Genomic DNA, 14,101 nt, shown 5'->3' with positions numbered 1-14,101 from the left:
AACATTTTTGAAAAGGAAACAAAAATATTGATACTGAAACACCTTGCACATTTTAGAAGTTGAGAAAAAGCACATTTGGGATTCCTCAGGGTGCCAACCAGGAGTCTCTTCTATTTAATATCGAAGATAAGTAGCTATGCAAGGGACACACAACTCTACATTAGTGCCACCAAGGGACTATCAACCTATTGAAGCAATGAGTACAGGCATGAGCACAAGCATTTCAAACAAGTCAGTTAAAACTGGTACAAAAACATAATTAACTATCCTGTAGCCTAGTTTGGGCAGTAGGTCAAAATGTTGGTTTTATTTATTTTCCAATCTTTTTTGTTTCTCTTTTTACAACATCACTAAACTCGATATGCTTTCTCATAATTATTACTGATATTAGGTTAATTTCTGAAGAGGCCTTTACGACCCCAAGCGTTCATATTTGTGACCCCCGGTGGGTTCCCGAGCCCAACTTTGGACTCAGTGCAAGCCGCGAATCGGAAGCTAACTTCGTCGTCGTGTTGAACAAAAATTTTTATCTAAATTTTCCTTTTATTATTATTTGAAACAAATGGCTGACATTTCATCATTGAAAGAATCAGTTCTGGTTTATTTAGACAGAAGTGGTGGTCTTCAGAAACTTGCGGACGACTGCAGACCTCTAAACGGTAATAATTTAGCTGGAGGCTACATGAAGCTATATTTACCGTTGCTAACTAAGTTTTGCTCCTCCTCATCAGACACCCAGCAGACCGAGGCAGTCTACAGGTTCAGGGTTCTTGTAAATCCTTCAGATTTAATAGAAATGGATCCTAGACTAGGGGACTGTGTCCTGCATGATCCCCTCAGAGCGACCGGTCTGTTTCAGTCAGTAAGTGAAAACTTCAAGATGACCTAGCTAAAGTGAGATTAAACCCGTGCAGTAAGGCTAACTTTATGCCTTTATTCCTTCATTCAGGTGTGTTTTTTGGCTATAAAAACACTTTCACTTACTGACAAAATACATACAGCGAGTCAGGTATGAAGACAATGTTCTTATGTCTCATTGATAACCAAATTGTAATCACCACTACAGCTTATTGGACATTTATTATTACTATTTTGACTTGTTTACGTTTTGTCTGATTATAACCACAAATCGTATTGGAATTTTTTTTTTTCGATAGGCCAAATAAGAGCCTATTTTTATAAATACAAATCTGAAAATAAGACTGGATATTTAGTCACCCTCAGTACTGTAAACCCGGTAAATAAAATAAAATAATTCAATTAACCTTAGAAGTACCTGTCTGTATCCAGTTAATTTAATCTCAGTTCCAAGATAAGTTTATTTGAAGGCCTCAGAGGTTTGTTTGAGAGCGTTTGTGAAGAAACAACATAATGAAGCTCAAGGGATGTTAGTTTATGAAACAATATCCTAAATCAGTGTTCTTCGAAGTGAGGGCCCCTGGGGGATCACAACGTGGCCCTAAGGAGGCCTCAGAAAGTTGGAGGGAAGATGAGGAAAAAAATGCTAAATTAAAAAAATGTAATACGTTTTTTAATAATAAGTAAATTTGTATTTTTTTTTATAAAATGTAATTTGTTTTTCAGTCATTATTATAGAATATAAGTTAAAATAAGTTTTTGAAATTTTATTTGACATGCTTATCTTTCTTATTGGCTGATTGTCAAATTTATCAAGCTGCTTTGAACTTCACTTTGCGAAATTGACAACTTTCCGTCAAGAAAAAGACAGAAGGATCCAGCATTTAAGCTAAACAATGTAACAATTAATTAAATACACAGAATCTCTAGAATTTAAGATAACTAAATATGTGAATGTCCAAGGGATATAAATATTTTAACAAAGTGCTGTGAATAAAGTAAAAGTGCTTTAAGTCAGACTTTATTTTTCTTATTTTCATTCGAGGTGAATGTTTCTCTGAATTTTACACATCTTCCTCCATTCCCTGAGTACACGTTGGACCTTAGCGGTTTTCACCAAGTGTACGGTCCCATGAGGCCCGTCTCCATGGAGGGGGCAGTCATTGCCATAACGAGGGTCACAAAATACACCCAGGGGGCAAGATTCCTCTGTACTGATGATGACTGCCCTGGCTCTACAGGTAACCTTCAGAAAGAAATGAACACACGCATCTGTGTATCTTTGTCCTATTTAGTACTTTTAAAAGTTTTAGCCCACTCTTCAGTTTATTCATATGTGTGGATCCAAATTTGCCAGACTTCTTCATCTTTATTTTTATTCAAGTTTCTATCGTGTTATGTTTCCTCTGATGTTTTATGGTTTTCTAAGGAGCATAAAAAACACTAAATGCCAGAACTAAACCTATTCTGTGACACTCAAAGAACCAGATCAGGAGAAAGTTTTCATCAGTTGGCATCTAATAGAGTTCAGGATGTGTGAAAGAAATAATGTGATCGTAGCAACTACCGACTCTCAAGCTTCTCTGAGCTGTGCAAACTCACCATAGATTTTGTGTTTTATGGCAAAGCTCTCCTCTGACGAGGGGTGTTGATATACCTTTAGTTTGGATTCGTTGTCTGTGTTCTTTCTTTTAAAGGGTTCCACCACATCCGGGTCCATGCACCTGGAGCCACCGAGTCAGCCACGGTGAGAAATGACTTCAGCTGCATGATCTGCAGCTCCCAGCTGAAGGAGGATGTGAAGTTTAGAGTATTAGGAGGTGAGACGCTTTCTTACCAGTGTCAGGCGACTTATGGAATGCGTCGTCATGCGTACGTGTTTAATCTAATCAGTTTTCTGGAAACAGACAAACAGCTGGTGGAGCTGATCCATGTCGAAGCGTTGGATGTCCTGAGAGGCCGACGGCAGAGCTCTTTCAGATACCAATCTGTCACTCTGTTTCTCAGAGGCAAGTCTTTAGCGACCTTGCTGTTTTCCGAACGATGCACACGTGTCTTTATAGAAGTACTCACACCGCTAAATCTGTCCACATTTAATAGTGTTGTTGTTGAATGAAAGCAATCAGCGTTACATCAAGTCAAGCAGATTTTAGCCAATCAAATTATGTTTCTTTGATCGCCTGTCGAAGAGTTTGCTGGTTAGCTCAGCTAGCTGTTAAGAGATACAGCTCTGACCCACCCCATTGGATTAGTGACGTATAATCAAGGGACCATAATTTCAATGCCAAAAAGCTGCTCAGCTCCATCTCCATGTACAAGATATTAGCTAAAAAAAAAAACACTAGATGAAATCATTCTGCAGCACAACAGTAGAAATAGTGAGTTCATGGAAATACGTTTTTGTGCCGCCGACCGTCCCACGCTGTGATATTAAGTGTTTCTGCCCCTTCTAATAACGTCGTCCTGCCAGAACCCATGAGAGCTCAGCAGATCTCAGCAGCAACTGGATTAACATATTCTGTTGACCCAGTCATGTGGAGGAACCCAATACAGGCGGTTCCTGTTACTAAACACATATGTTAATAAGAGCAAGGAACAGTCATTAGCTAGCCGTGCTGGTTGCTCACAGAGACATCTTTGTCCTGAGCGCCTCGCTTTGTTTCTCTTGGCGGGGGTTGTTATTAGTGCGCCATGTCTTTTTAATGGAGACCCCGTAGAGTGTTATTGCTTTGTTTTCCCTCTCCTCATGCAGACGAACTGTGCCACTCGATGACAATCGGTCGACTCTACAGGGTGGTAGGCATCCCTGTGCTTGTGCATCAGTGGCCGAGCATTACCTGGAGCGTGGAGGCAAACAGCGTTCAGCCGTGGGAGCCGCAACGTAAGGCAGAAAGAATCTCAAAATCAACACCAGAGTTAAAGCTCGAAGCTGTAGATTATAGAGACATGATCAGAGGAGTCTTCACACACGTCGAGCAGGATTAACATGAATCCGTTGAACTTTTTTTGTTGTGATTCAAATAGAGGTTGGGCAGCGACTGTGCTTAACATGAGTTTCTTCTGCCTTATTTTGTGCTTTATTCGCATTAGGTCATATTTTAGTTTTTAATTTCAGAATTGGCATAATTTGCTTTATTTTCATTTTTTGGATGGACATTTTTTTTACTTATACTTGTGTAAAACTACAGGTATGCTACACTGCACACCTCTGTACAACCCCAACCTTCCACAAAATGTTACGTTTTTCAAGCCGTTCTTTGTTCCTTACTGTTTGTGTTTGAGATCACTCGTGGTTTTCTTCCTGCTGCTCCTCCATGAAGGCCTAATTGGTGGAGTTGATGTTCATAGTTATTGACTTAACAGATTATCCAACCTCAGCTGCTGACAGGATGTTAAAAAGTTCACGGGGTCAGCGTATCGCACTGTTTCTCTATATTTGTCATGTTTCACAGCTCTGCCTCCAGGCTGCCGTAAAGAGTCCCCCAGATTTCTGGAGCTGTCGGAGCGCGTGGCTCCTTCTCCCTGGAGGTTCCCCGCCATCGTCGCTCACTGCTTTGGGCTGGACCTGACTCCTCCCGGCTTGTACAACACACTTAAACTGTGTCTGCTGCTCAGCTTGGTGCAGACCAGAACCGATGCAGACGATCCCAGTTTGGATCTCCTGGTGGTCACGGCTGACACACTCGTGTTAGACAGGTAAAACAATGTCGGTGAGCGACCGTGATGCCATCAAATGTAAACAAAGCTTGACTCCGATGATCCTCTCCTCCTTTTCGTGCTAGACTAATGGCGTACAGTTTGAGTCTGGCGTGTCGCGGGGTCAGACATCAGGCCTCCGCTGAGATGTTTGCCTCTCTGTCCCGAGACGAACGGGGAGCAGGAACCGCCAACATCCACGCTGGCTCTGCACTGCTCGCCTCTGGGGGCATTTGCATGCTGGGAGATCTTAGCTTTTACAGAAAGGACAAACTGGACTACATACAGTCAGGTTTGCCCCCTCCTCCTGGTTCGGTAAGAGCAGCATTTTTTGTGACGTAGGTTTAGGAGTGCATGTCTTTATTTTGTCAGTTCTGGAGAGCCGCTCTGTGTCTGTGTTCATCCCTGGGAAGAAGTACGGAGAGGAAGCTGACCAGCAGCTTTCCTTTCCAGTCCAGTGCAACTTCTGGGCTCTCACAGACTCCTCTCAGCGCTCTGGGAGGGCGGACTCAGCTGTACTGGGAACTGCAGTGAGTGCTGTCGCAACATAATGTCACGCAACAAGATGTCTGGACAACATAATTTCTTTGGAGTTTTACTGAATTCAGAGGTTATTTCCATGACGTGATGGCACAAAAAGGAAACTTGAGCAGCTTAGTTATCTTAAAAAGTGAAGACTGGATAAATATGGAAACCACATTTATCACTTTCTAGGTCTAAGTATGGAGAATATTTTGAGTTTCAAGGCTTTGTTTCTTATTCTATTAAATGAAAGGCAAAACTCAATTTCTAAAAAAAGAATCACTAGATTTTTTTTTTCCACAGGTACTTACTGTGTATTTAAACCAAATACGCTTTTATTAAACTTATAAATAAGAAGCTGACTTGTTTCATGATTTGTAGAACATGCAAATAACAGAAAATGACTATTCTAAACTTTTTATTATAATCTTTAAAAAAAATTTGAAAATTTGAGTCAGAGGAAAAGTAATCTTAAAAAGTCAGAAAATGAAGATGTGACGAAATAAACAAAACGTGCAAAATTCAGGGATAGCTTTAAGTTTAAGATATAATTTCTTCGCCTATAGATAAATTGTTGGCGATAATTACGTTTTGACAGCAGCACCGTTGAGATCGGATTCCGTTTTGCTTTTATTGCGAGCAGGAAACGGGTCCTGTGCCGGCCCAGCTAGCGGAAACCTTTGGCCTCGTCGTTCAGTGTGGAGACAGGGTGGGAGAGCGGGGCGCGGTCGCCCAGGCGCTCCACACCCTCCAGCAGGCTGTGCAGCCTGGAAGTCACCCTCATCCATCCTGCTGGGAGTTTTCCACTGAAGACTACCAGGAGGTTTGCAAACACGTTCTGTCGCAATGCTCTTTTCATTGATTTATTGTTTATTTTATCTTTATTTTCTAAGCGTTTGTTTTTTGTTTTTTTTTCAGCTGGTGGCTCGTTCTCGTGGCTTGCAAGTGGAGCTCAGCCCCGAAGCAAAGAAACTGATCCACGGTTACTACATGGCGAGCCGTCGAGCTCGCACTCGGAGTCAGGGAGTCAAGATTTCTTTGGCCTCCATCAAACTGCTGTAAGCACTCTGGCATTGCTTTACTCTTGATGTCACATTCCCCCCCAGCCCCCCACCCCCACACACCAAGAAACGATGCTTTCCAGTGTATTTTTGCCACCTGCCACTAGATGGCATCCAAGTTCAAACCTTTGCCCCTCCATTTTTCACTGGATTATGACAACTGTTTACAAATCTCTTCCACTGTGGTGACACTTTTATGTGGAGCTAAAACTTATGAAAACAAATCTGTTTTCAGTAAGTAGAAGGGAGAAGCAAGCCACACTCTTAATCTGAACATATTTGTTGCTCACGCCCTCTATCAGCTTTGATTCATTCATTTAAATCCTAAACTATACACTTTTTAATTTCAAAACGTCACCCGGCATAAATGTTGTCATGTAGCAGGTCTCGTTCCTCGCTTTTTGTTTGGTCACAGGATCTCTTTGGCCGAGGCTCACTGCAAGCTCTGCCTCAGGACTAAAGTGGTGGAGGAAGACGCGGTGATCGCTGTGCTGCTGTGTGAAAACTCTGTCACTCTCAAGCATGGTAGTAGTTTTTTTTATTTGCAGTTTCATATTTACATCATCATGTAGGAGTGAGTTATACCAGCTGATGGATTAGATTCAATGCATTGAATCTGGTAATTTATTCGATTGTGGCTTACAGCTAAAAATGAATAAATTATGACAAAAATACTGATAAAAGTATTACATAAACAGATATGTTGGGATGCAGTGCAGCATATAGTTGGGGTTGCTTTAATAGCATCCGTCAGATCTTCTACATCTTACTTGCGACTGACAAATTTGATTTACTGTCGGGTTTGGTTTGCTGGCCAATCAAGCTTATTGATATCATTGGTAATTTGAACAATGTTAAAAGCATAACCTGCCCTAAAAAGTGCTCGGCTGCTCTGACATTCAACAACAAATAATCATAGAAACAACACTGAAAACTTCTGACTTGATCTTAAAGAAGATTCTGTGCCTCTCCTCTGTTCCTCCGTAAACTGAAACCTTGATTTTTCATCTGAAAAAAAAAAAAAAAAAAAAAAAAGGACGTTTAACCATATGCCACTCCTGCTTCAGGAGTGGCATAAGGGCCTTAAGGCTTCGGTTTTCCCTGTAGCCTGTGCACCTTTTAGCAATAGAGGCAAGCGTTTTTGCAAAAGTAGAACATTCCTAACCAATGACAATCTGCCATGTGGCAAAAAAAAGTCTCCTTTGTGTTTCTGAGAGCTGAGTCAGAGGGCACAGAGACAGGAAGAAATGGCAACACGATGACCTCTGGAACCAATTCCATCATTTCGTTTATTCATTGACATCTTTAATCCTTTAGAAAGACACGTTTTTTTTTATTATTTATTATTACTTAGAATTTGGTTGTGAAATAAATAATAATTACTGAGCCGAGCTTTGAACACATCCAGAGTCTTCCTGGAGAGACAACCTTGAGGTTGGGTCCAGTAAACGTGCAGAGATTCTCGGTCCAGTGAGCCGAGGACCCGGTCCGATTAACTGAGAGGTGACAGGATATCAGGATATTTTCAGATATCAGAACCTGTTTGGCCTTACTCTGGTGAACTCGTTTTTTTTTTTTAACCATCCTCAAAGTTAGGCCGGGTATTTAGAAATCACCATTATGAACAAAATACATTAATACATTTTCAGAGACCACTAGGTGCCATTAAATCTTTCATTATCTAAATAAAGCCTGTACCTTTATTATTGCCTTTAAATATCATGCACTGTTTATCTTTGCAGTTGATAACGTTTAATTACTAAGTTTATTTTGACTAGATGCAGCTTCACCATTTACACCATTAATATATATCTGCATGTTTACGATAGACTTCCATCCTTTCAATGTAGGCTCTCTGAAAAATAAGCACCCTTCAGATGGATTGTTTTAAAGATTTGAGACAAAAATATTTTGAGACTGATGACTTATCCATGATACATTATTATTGTACACTTAGTCTTTCTCCTGTACTGGTGTCTCCTCCAGGGGCCTCTGCCCTCGTTATCCCCCCTGACGCAGTTTTTCCTTGCGACTTGGAAGATGTGGACGGTCTACAAAGGAGAGACGCCGCTCTGGACGAGCTTCACCAGATTATCTTACGCTTTGTCTATACATTTGCGCCAGGAGCCGATGCGTATATTACAGAGGAGTAACATCTCTCAAAATATTCAGTAAGGTAGGAAGGAAAAAGCAACACAAGTCACACATTCTGCAGCAATTTAGATTTAGAAAGTTTATTACTTATAACATAAATGTGAGTTAAAAGACAAAAAAATAAGCATTTTAGAAATAGAAATGTACTTTATTGTCCTGCAGCAGCAAAGTGAAAAGCAAATAGAAGCATGCATTTTCACACAAACTATAAAATAAGAAACAACATGAGTATCAATTTAACAGTTGCCTTAAATTAAACTTACAGAATTGTAATACACTATATTGCCAAAACTATTGGCTCACCTGTCTTGACTCACATATGAGTTTAAGTGACATCCCATTCCTAATCCATAGGATTCAATGGCGGTCCTCCCTTTGCAGCTAAAACAGCTCCACCTCTTTTTGGAAGGTTCATGAGTGCGTTTATGGGAATTTTTGACCGTTACTCCAGAAGCACATTTGGACGAGAAGGTCTGGCGCTCAGTCTCTGCTCTAATTCATCCCAAAGGTGTTCTATCGGGTTGAGGTCAGGACTCTGTGCAGGCCAGTCAAGCCAACCACTGATGGACTGATGAACAGTCATGGTGGAAGAGGAAGGGGCCAGCTCCAAACTGTTCCCACAAAGTTGGGAGCGTGGAATTGTCCAAAATGTCTTGGTACGCTGAAGCATTCAGAGTTGTCGTCGTTCCCAAACGCCTCCATTTTCTTACAACAAGGCTGGCAGTTGACTGCGTAATATTTAGGAGCGAGAAAATTTCACGATTGGATTTGTTGCACCGGTGGCATCCTATCGCAGTTCCACGCTGGAATTCACTGAGCTCCCGACAGCGACCCACTCTTTCACAAATGTGTACTCACTCAACCGGTTCCAGACACCTGGCAAAAATAATCAGAAAATGAGTTAAAAATGAAAGCAATCATTTCAAGTAGAAGGTAAGAACATCTCTAGTTCAGTTTGTCACATTTTCAGCACTCCGTTTAAGTCTGATGGGTAAACGGCGAAAAGTGGAACTCATCATTACAACTCGAACTGTAAGCCTGCCGGATAAATGCAATATTGACTTACCAGCATTTACAAAAAGCTGCAACCAATCACCTGCAAAAATGTAGAGAATATTGGAAAAAGTAAGCAACAAAAATATTTGTCTTTTTCCAAATAAGACACTGAAGGAAGACTGCAGGTGAAAATGAGGCTGGAAATTCAGTCGTCACCATCTCACCACTCTAAAGTCTGATGGGTAAACGGTGAAAAGATGAACTCGTCACTATTCCAGTTGTGAATACTACTTTTTAAACTTTTCCTTCTTTACAAAGCAAACCTCAACATTTCTGACCTCATTACGATGCTTTAAAAGTTAGCTTGTCATATTTAATTAATATTTGTGTGATTATCAAAGGAAATCACATAAGATTACTCACCTCAATCTGGAAGCAGGTAAATGGTTGCATCTCTGATCATCAACATGACAAATCTGAATTATTGGGGGAAAATTAAACAGTAATTATCTTTCTTTATAAACGAAAATGCACCCTCATCAGAAATGGCTTTTTATTACGCTGGCGTTTCAGTTCGTCACATTATCACCATTTTATTGTCTGATGGGTAAACGGCAAAAGGTGAACTCATCACTACAGCAACAGTAGTCAGGACAACAACAGGGAGCTGTTATAAACTCACCTTATGGCCACATGGTGAAGACTGATGGGATCTGAAATAACACCAGAATGGAGAAGGTTGGTGCACAAAGTTTTCCATTTTGCAAGAGTTATCCTCGTCAGGCGCATCATGTGCTTGGATGAATGAAATCTACTGAATGAGGAGGCACTAGAGTGAGGATAGATGACTGATCACCTGAAGGTCAGAGGGTACAGCCGGCCACAGCTTGGGAGCACAGCTAACACGGCTAATCTGAGGACAGGTTCAACAGCAGGTCATAACCTTTAAAATGACCTTACCTCCTCTGTTATGACTTTCTGACCAGTGGATCTCTACTCTAATTAAGATATGGACAACAGGGGACATGTTTCCTCCTTTCAGGTGTCGAAAAAGATGATTTATTGTTGTCCTTCAGGGAAAGCCCTAGTTCTCTTATCAGGGCGCATGGACACGCTGGGAGGGAGTGGTGGTTCACCTCTTACTGCCACAGGCGTAGTTTTCAACAAAAATATTCACCCTTGACTTGATTTTAATGTGCAGGATTATCTGATCCAAAATAGCATTTTTGTTTAAGTCCACATTCACGTCTTACACAAACCGCATGGACTTTGCAATCCAGACTTCTTTTTTAAAAAAAAGTGTAAATCGTACCGGATTGCTGAAATAATCCAAGTTATCACATTTTTGTTTTAGATGGAAACAAGAACATCGACTTTTTACGAGTATATGTGCAAGCAAAGAGGAAAAACGACCCTTGACCACGTGGATGACGTGCTATCTATGCTAACTACACATTCAGGGGCTAACAGCCACATAATAAACGACACCACTTACTACATTTGGAACAAATAAAGACAGGCAAACACATAAACTCACTTCTGCTTACCTAAACGGATCAGTATTAGTACAAATAAACGGCGGTCTGCTGGTAGGAATGCTTTGGTGAAATTCTCGGCGCTGAGTGGGACTTCTTCCGCTCTGTCTGTTCCTTCCTGCGCGTCAGAGCTGCGCACTGCATCGAGACGCGCAGCAGAAGGGACCGCCGCGGACTGTAAACGCTGAACATTTAAACCACTATAATAATACATAAAATACAGCTGCAGTTCATATCTGGTACGAATGAATTGTCAAGCAAGTAAACCCAAGTTGTGTATTTAAGCGGTAAAACATGTGTTTCTGTCATTATACCTTAACTTTATACACATCTGAAAACATCATTGTGCAAAACAATTAAACAATGGATCATGCATGTTTTTTTTTTTTAAAAGACATTGGCATCATCATAGTCAATTCTTGCATCTAAAAGTGCCGTAATAATAATAATAATAATAATAATAATAATAATAATAAAATTCAGACATTTGTTGCAATTATCTCCAAAATTGTGGTTTTGCAAAGTTTTTAAATTGCGACTTCAGAACAAGTATACTAGACAGCTTATTCTGTTTGTTAATGTTTTAAACTCCAGCATAATTATTTATGCTCAATATCACGTGATTATTTTATTAGCGGTTTTTCTTTTCATACCCTAGGTGTTTAAAGCGATTCAGATATAGATGTTCGGGATAAAATGGTTTTATTTTACATTTTCCTTTAATCTATTTCTGCTATTAATTACTGACGCTACTCAAAACATTTTTATACTTACCTAATGGCAGGATATATTTTCTGACATATCACCAAAGCTGTTTTAGACTATTAAATAATGTAATTGCCTATATCCTGTAAAAAGAGCATTTGTAAAAAAAAAAAAAAAAGATTAATGTACAAGTTAACATAATAAATTATGGATCAAATTAGTCAACTGTGCTTTTTTTAAATTCTTCGAAGTCTTGTCTTCTTGCATTCTTTTGTAATTTATTCACAAAAACACACATTTACAGCCGTGCATGTAAAAAGAAGAAACATGAGATAAAGAGCCTCCATTGTTGGCCCTCTGACAGACCACTTCACATGACAGATGCTAAGTTATTCACACATGCATTTAGTGCAAATGTCTCGAGTCAAAGTGCACGCTCAAGCATGACGGCTCCACGGAATTTCTGCAGAGATCAAGACACGGGACATGCGTGGAGCTGCATGGTGCACACATAAACTAACAACAAGAAAATACATGCTTATTTTGTTCGACAGTTATATACAGTAAAATTCACGCAATATATTAATTTACATCGTCTTCGAGCTGCAGTGGAAGGACAGTTTTTTTTTGGTTTTTTTTCGTTTGTTTACTTTTTTTGGAGCTCATGCAAATTTCATGTCGCTTTCATGGCTACAACTCATGTAGGCCTATTGAGAGGAGGAGGACGACGGGCCTTGATTCTCTGAGTCGGAAGGATTGTTCAGGAACTGTCCAGATGCTCCGACGTACAATCTGGATCGCATTGGCCATTTCTGTAAAAGCAATTTTAATCTAATATAAGTTTACGTTTTAACAAAAAATAAATAAATAAATAAATAAATAATAATAAAAATAATAACTGATATACTACTGTTCATCAATTTTGACAAAAACATCAGAGTTATGTTCCAGCTTTATGATGATGATGATGATGATGATGATGATGATTAATAACACTGACCTTTACAGGGTGCAGGTATCCTTCACCTTTCAGCGAGTGTAACGCTTCTGTTTGTTTTGTGCTCTCCCCTTCATCTGCGCCTTCCTCCTGCAGTGTTCGAGTCAAATGGGCAATATAGGTGGTGGCTAGTATCAACACGTCGAGTTTGGACAGCTTGGTATCCGGCGGCACCGACGGTAAAGTCCTCTGGAGCTCCAAGAACGCGTTCCTCAGCGTCTGCACCCGGCTCCTCTCCCGCGCCGCGTTGGCCGCCGCCGGGCGTCCTCTGCCGCCGAGCGCGCCGGTCTGCAGCGCCCTGGGCCGGTGCAGCTCACCGCGACGGCGGCCGTCCGGACTGGGGCTGGAGCTGGGACTGGAAACCGGGCTGTCATCCACATCCACCACCGAGCTGGAGCAATTACCACCGTCCATTTGAAGCGCCCCACTTCCAACCATATGGGTATTACAAATCTGTAGATTTAATAGCAGACAAATAATAGTATTTATTGATGCAAGACACAACTTGGCTTATTTATTCGAACTATTTATTATTTCTCGCGACTGTTAAAGTTTAGATTCCGCAATAAACTAACTTAAAATGGTGTTTACATGTTTCTCCGATTTTGTTTGTGCAAATACTAAAGCAAATTAAATGGACAAACCTGACAAATGAAATAGACAGACATTTTTTACAGACATCCAAATATTCTCCGATTACTTTTTGATCCCCGTTTTCAGCATGATTTTTGACCACATAACTGTATGTCTGTAGGTGGAGTTTTACCTCTGGTATTTATCCAAAGCGCTGTTTTGATAAACGTCATGAATACAGTCCGAAATGGCCTTCTGATTGCGCAGTCCTTCCTCGAGCTGTATCCTCAAAATGCGCGCATCCAACTCCTCACCTGTGTGCGTAAAAGTCTCCGGCGCTCCTAATTTATTGGAAACACGCGGCACAAGTTCTCTCTCCGGCGTAATTAATCACTCTGCCCATAGCCTATAGCTCCCCCTCACAGCGGAGAAGCCCTGCTCGTCGCCGAACTTTTTTCTGTCTGGGGGTCTTGTTTTCACCGCCAGAGGCAGGGTTCTCCTTTGCTTTTAACTCGGACGGCCGTAACCCTCTGTAATTGGCTGCGAACTTGACGCTGTGGTTTACTTTCTGCTGGGGGGAGCCTATCAAAAAGTTACATCGGGAAGAAATTTAGACCGTCATTCCAACGACAAATAAAACAACAACAAAAAAAAAAAAAAGGAAGAAGCTCCTCTTAGTCAGATTTAAATGCAAGTAAACTGCTGTTTGCAACTGTTCAGGAAAACAAACAGACAAGTGTAAGATGATATAAAATAAAGCTGCTTTTTTGACGAATTGCCAGGCTGTCTTGAGTTGCAAGCTCATTGGAACGACTAATAAATAAAGTCCGGCGCTGCAATCAACAGGCGGGCCTTTAGGAAATTCTTGCAAGACTCATAAATTAATCACTCTGATTTCCCGGGCTCCAAACGGAGATGTCGGCGAATTAATGAAAGGAATTATTCATATTATGTATATTCTCAGACTGGCCTCAATAAACGTTGTTTTTATAAGGATGGGGTAA

At 40.7% G+C, this 14,101-nt stretch overlaps 2 protein-coding genes and 1 long non-coding RNA gene across 5 annotated transcripts; 1 reads left to right on the top strand and 2 right to left on the bottom strand.

Moving 5' to 3' along the window:
* Positions 1-31: 31 nt before the first annotated feature.
* Positions 32-12,708, top strand: mcmdc2 (minichromosome maintenance domain containing 2). Of its 2 annotated transcripts, XM_016672699.1 has the most exons (15): positions 32-659; positions 732-862; positions 950-1,009; positions 1,904-2,099; positions 2,556-2,678; positions 2,766-2,867; positions 3,611-3,739; positions 4,311-4,554; positions 4,641-4,846; positions 4,927-5,084; positions 5,720-5,899; positions 5,995-6,134; positions 6,553-6,662; positions 8,124-8,313; positions 12,621-12,708. In XM_016672699.1, exons 1-14 carry the CDS (start codon positions 563-565, stop codon positions 8,288-8,290), a joined length of 2,043 nt encoding a protein of 680 aa, XP_016528185.1. In that variant the 5' UTR covers positions 32-562; the 3' UTR covers positions 8,291-8,313; positions 12,621-12,708. The 2 variants fall into 2 exon arrangements, with proteins under 2 accessions (XP_016528185.1, XP_016528184.1); XM_016672698.1 differs by having other exon boundaries at positions 33-862.
* On the bottom strand, positions 8,356-11,011 carry LOC103139710 (uncharacterized). Its single transcript, XR_476435.2, has 5 exons — positions 10,835-11,011; positions 9,970-10,000; positions 9,711-9,763; positions 9,358-9,387; positions 8,356-9,167 (listed from the first exon to the last, which is right to left on the bottom strand). It is a non-coding gene; the product is annotated as an uncharacterized LOC103139710 (long non-coding RNA).
* Positions 12,178-13,891, bottom strand: tcf24 (transcription factor 24). Of its 2 annotated transcripts, XM_007554489.2 has the most exons (3): positions 13,291-13,891; positions 12,528-12,977; positions 12,178-12,339 (listed from the first exon to the last, which is right to left on the bottom strand). In XM_007554489.2, exons 2-3 carry the CDS (start codon positions 12,960-12,962, stop codon positions 12,235-12,237), a joined length of 540 nt encoding a protein of 179 aa, XP_007554551.1. In that variant the 5' UTR covers positions 12,963-12,977; positions 13,291-13,891; the 3' UTR covers positions 12,178-12,234. The 2 variants fall into 2 exon arrangements, with proteins under 2 accessions (XP_007554551.1, XP_016528186.1); XM_016672700.1 differs by lacking the exon at positions 13,291-13,891 and having other exon boundaries at positions 12,528-13,268.
* Between the last annotated feature and the right edge of the window lie 210 nt (positions 13,892-14,101).

This window comes from Poecilia formosa, unplaced genomic scaffold, assembly GCF_000485575.1.
Source record: "Poecilia formosa unplaced genomic scaffold, Poecilia_formosa-5.1.2 Scaffold64, whole genome shotgun sequence".
In the NCBI taxonomy this organism is placed as follows: Eukaryota; Metazoa; Chordata; class Actinopteri; order Cyprinodontiformes; family Poeciliidae; genus Poecilia; species Poecilia formosa.
This window is presented reverse-complemented; position numbering and strand designations above follow the sequence as displayed.

Bases quoted from the DNA above. Each gene is read 5' to 3' on its own strand.
- mcmdc2 (XM_016672698.1), top strand. From the start codon at position 563: ATGGCTGACATTTCATCATTGAAAGAATCAGTTCTGGTTTATTTAGAC. The intron at 2,679-2,765 runs GTGAGACGCTTT...TTCTGGAAACAG, and splicing joins GAAGTTTAGAGTATTAGGAG to ACAAACAGCTGGTGGAGCTG. The intron at 2,868-3,610 runs GCAAGTCTTTAG...CTCCTCATGCAG, and splicing joins TGTCACTCTGTTTCTCAGAG to ACGAACTGTGCCACTCGATG.
- tcf24 (XM_007554489.2), bottom strand. From the start codon at position 12,962: ATGGTTGGAAGTGGGGCGCTTCAAATGGACGGTGGTAATTGCTCCAGC. The intron at 12,340-12,527 runs GTCAGTGTTATT...TTGCTTTTACAG, and splicing joins GATACCTGCACCCTGTAAAG to AAATGGCCAATGCGATCCAG.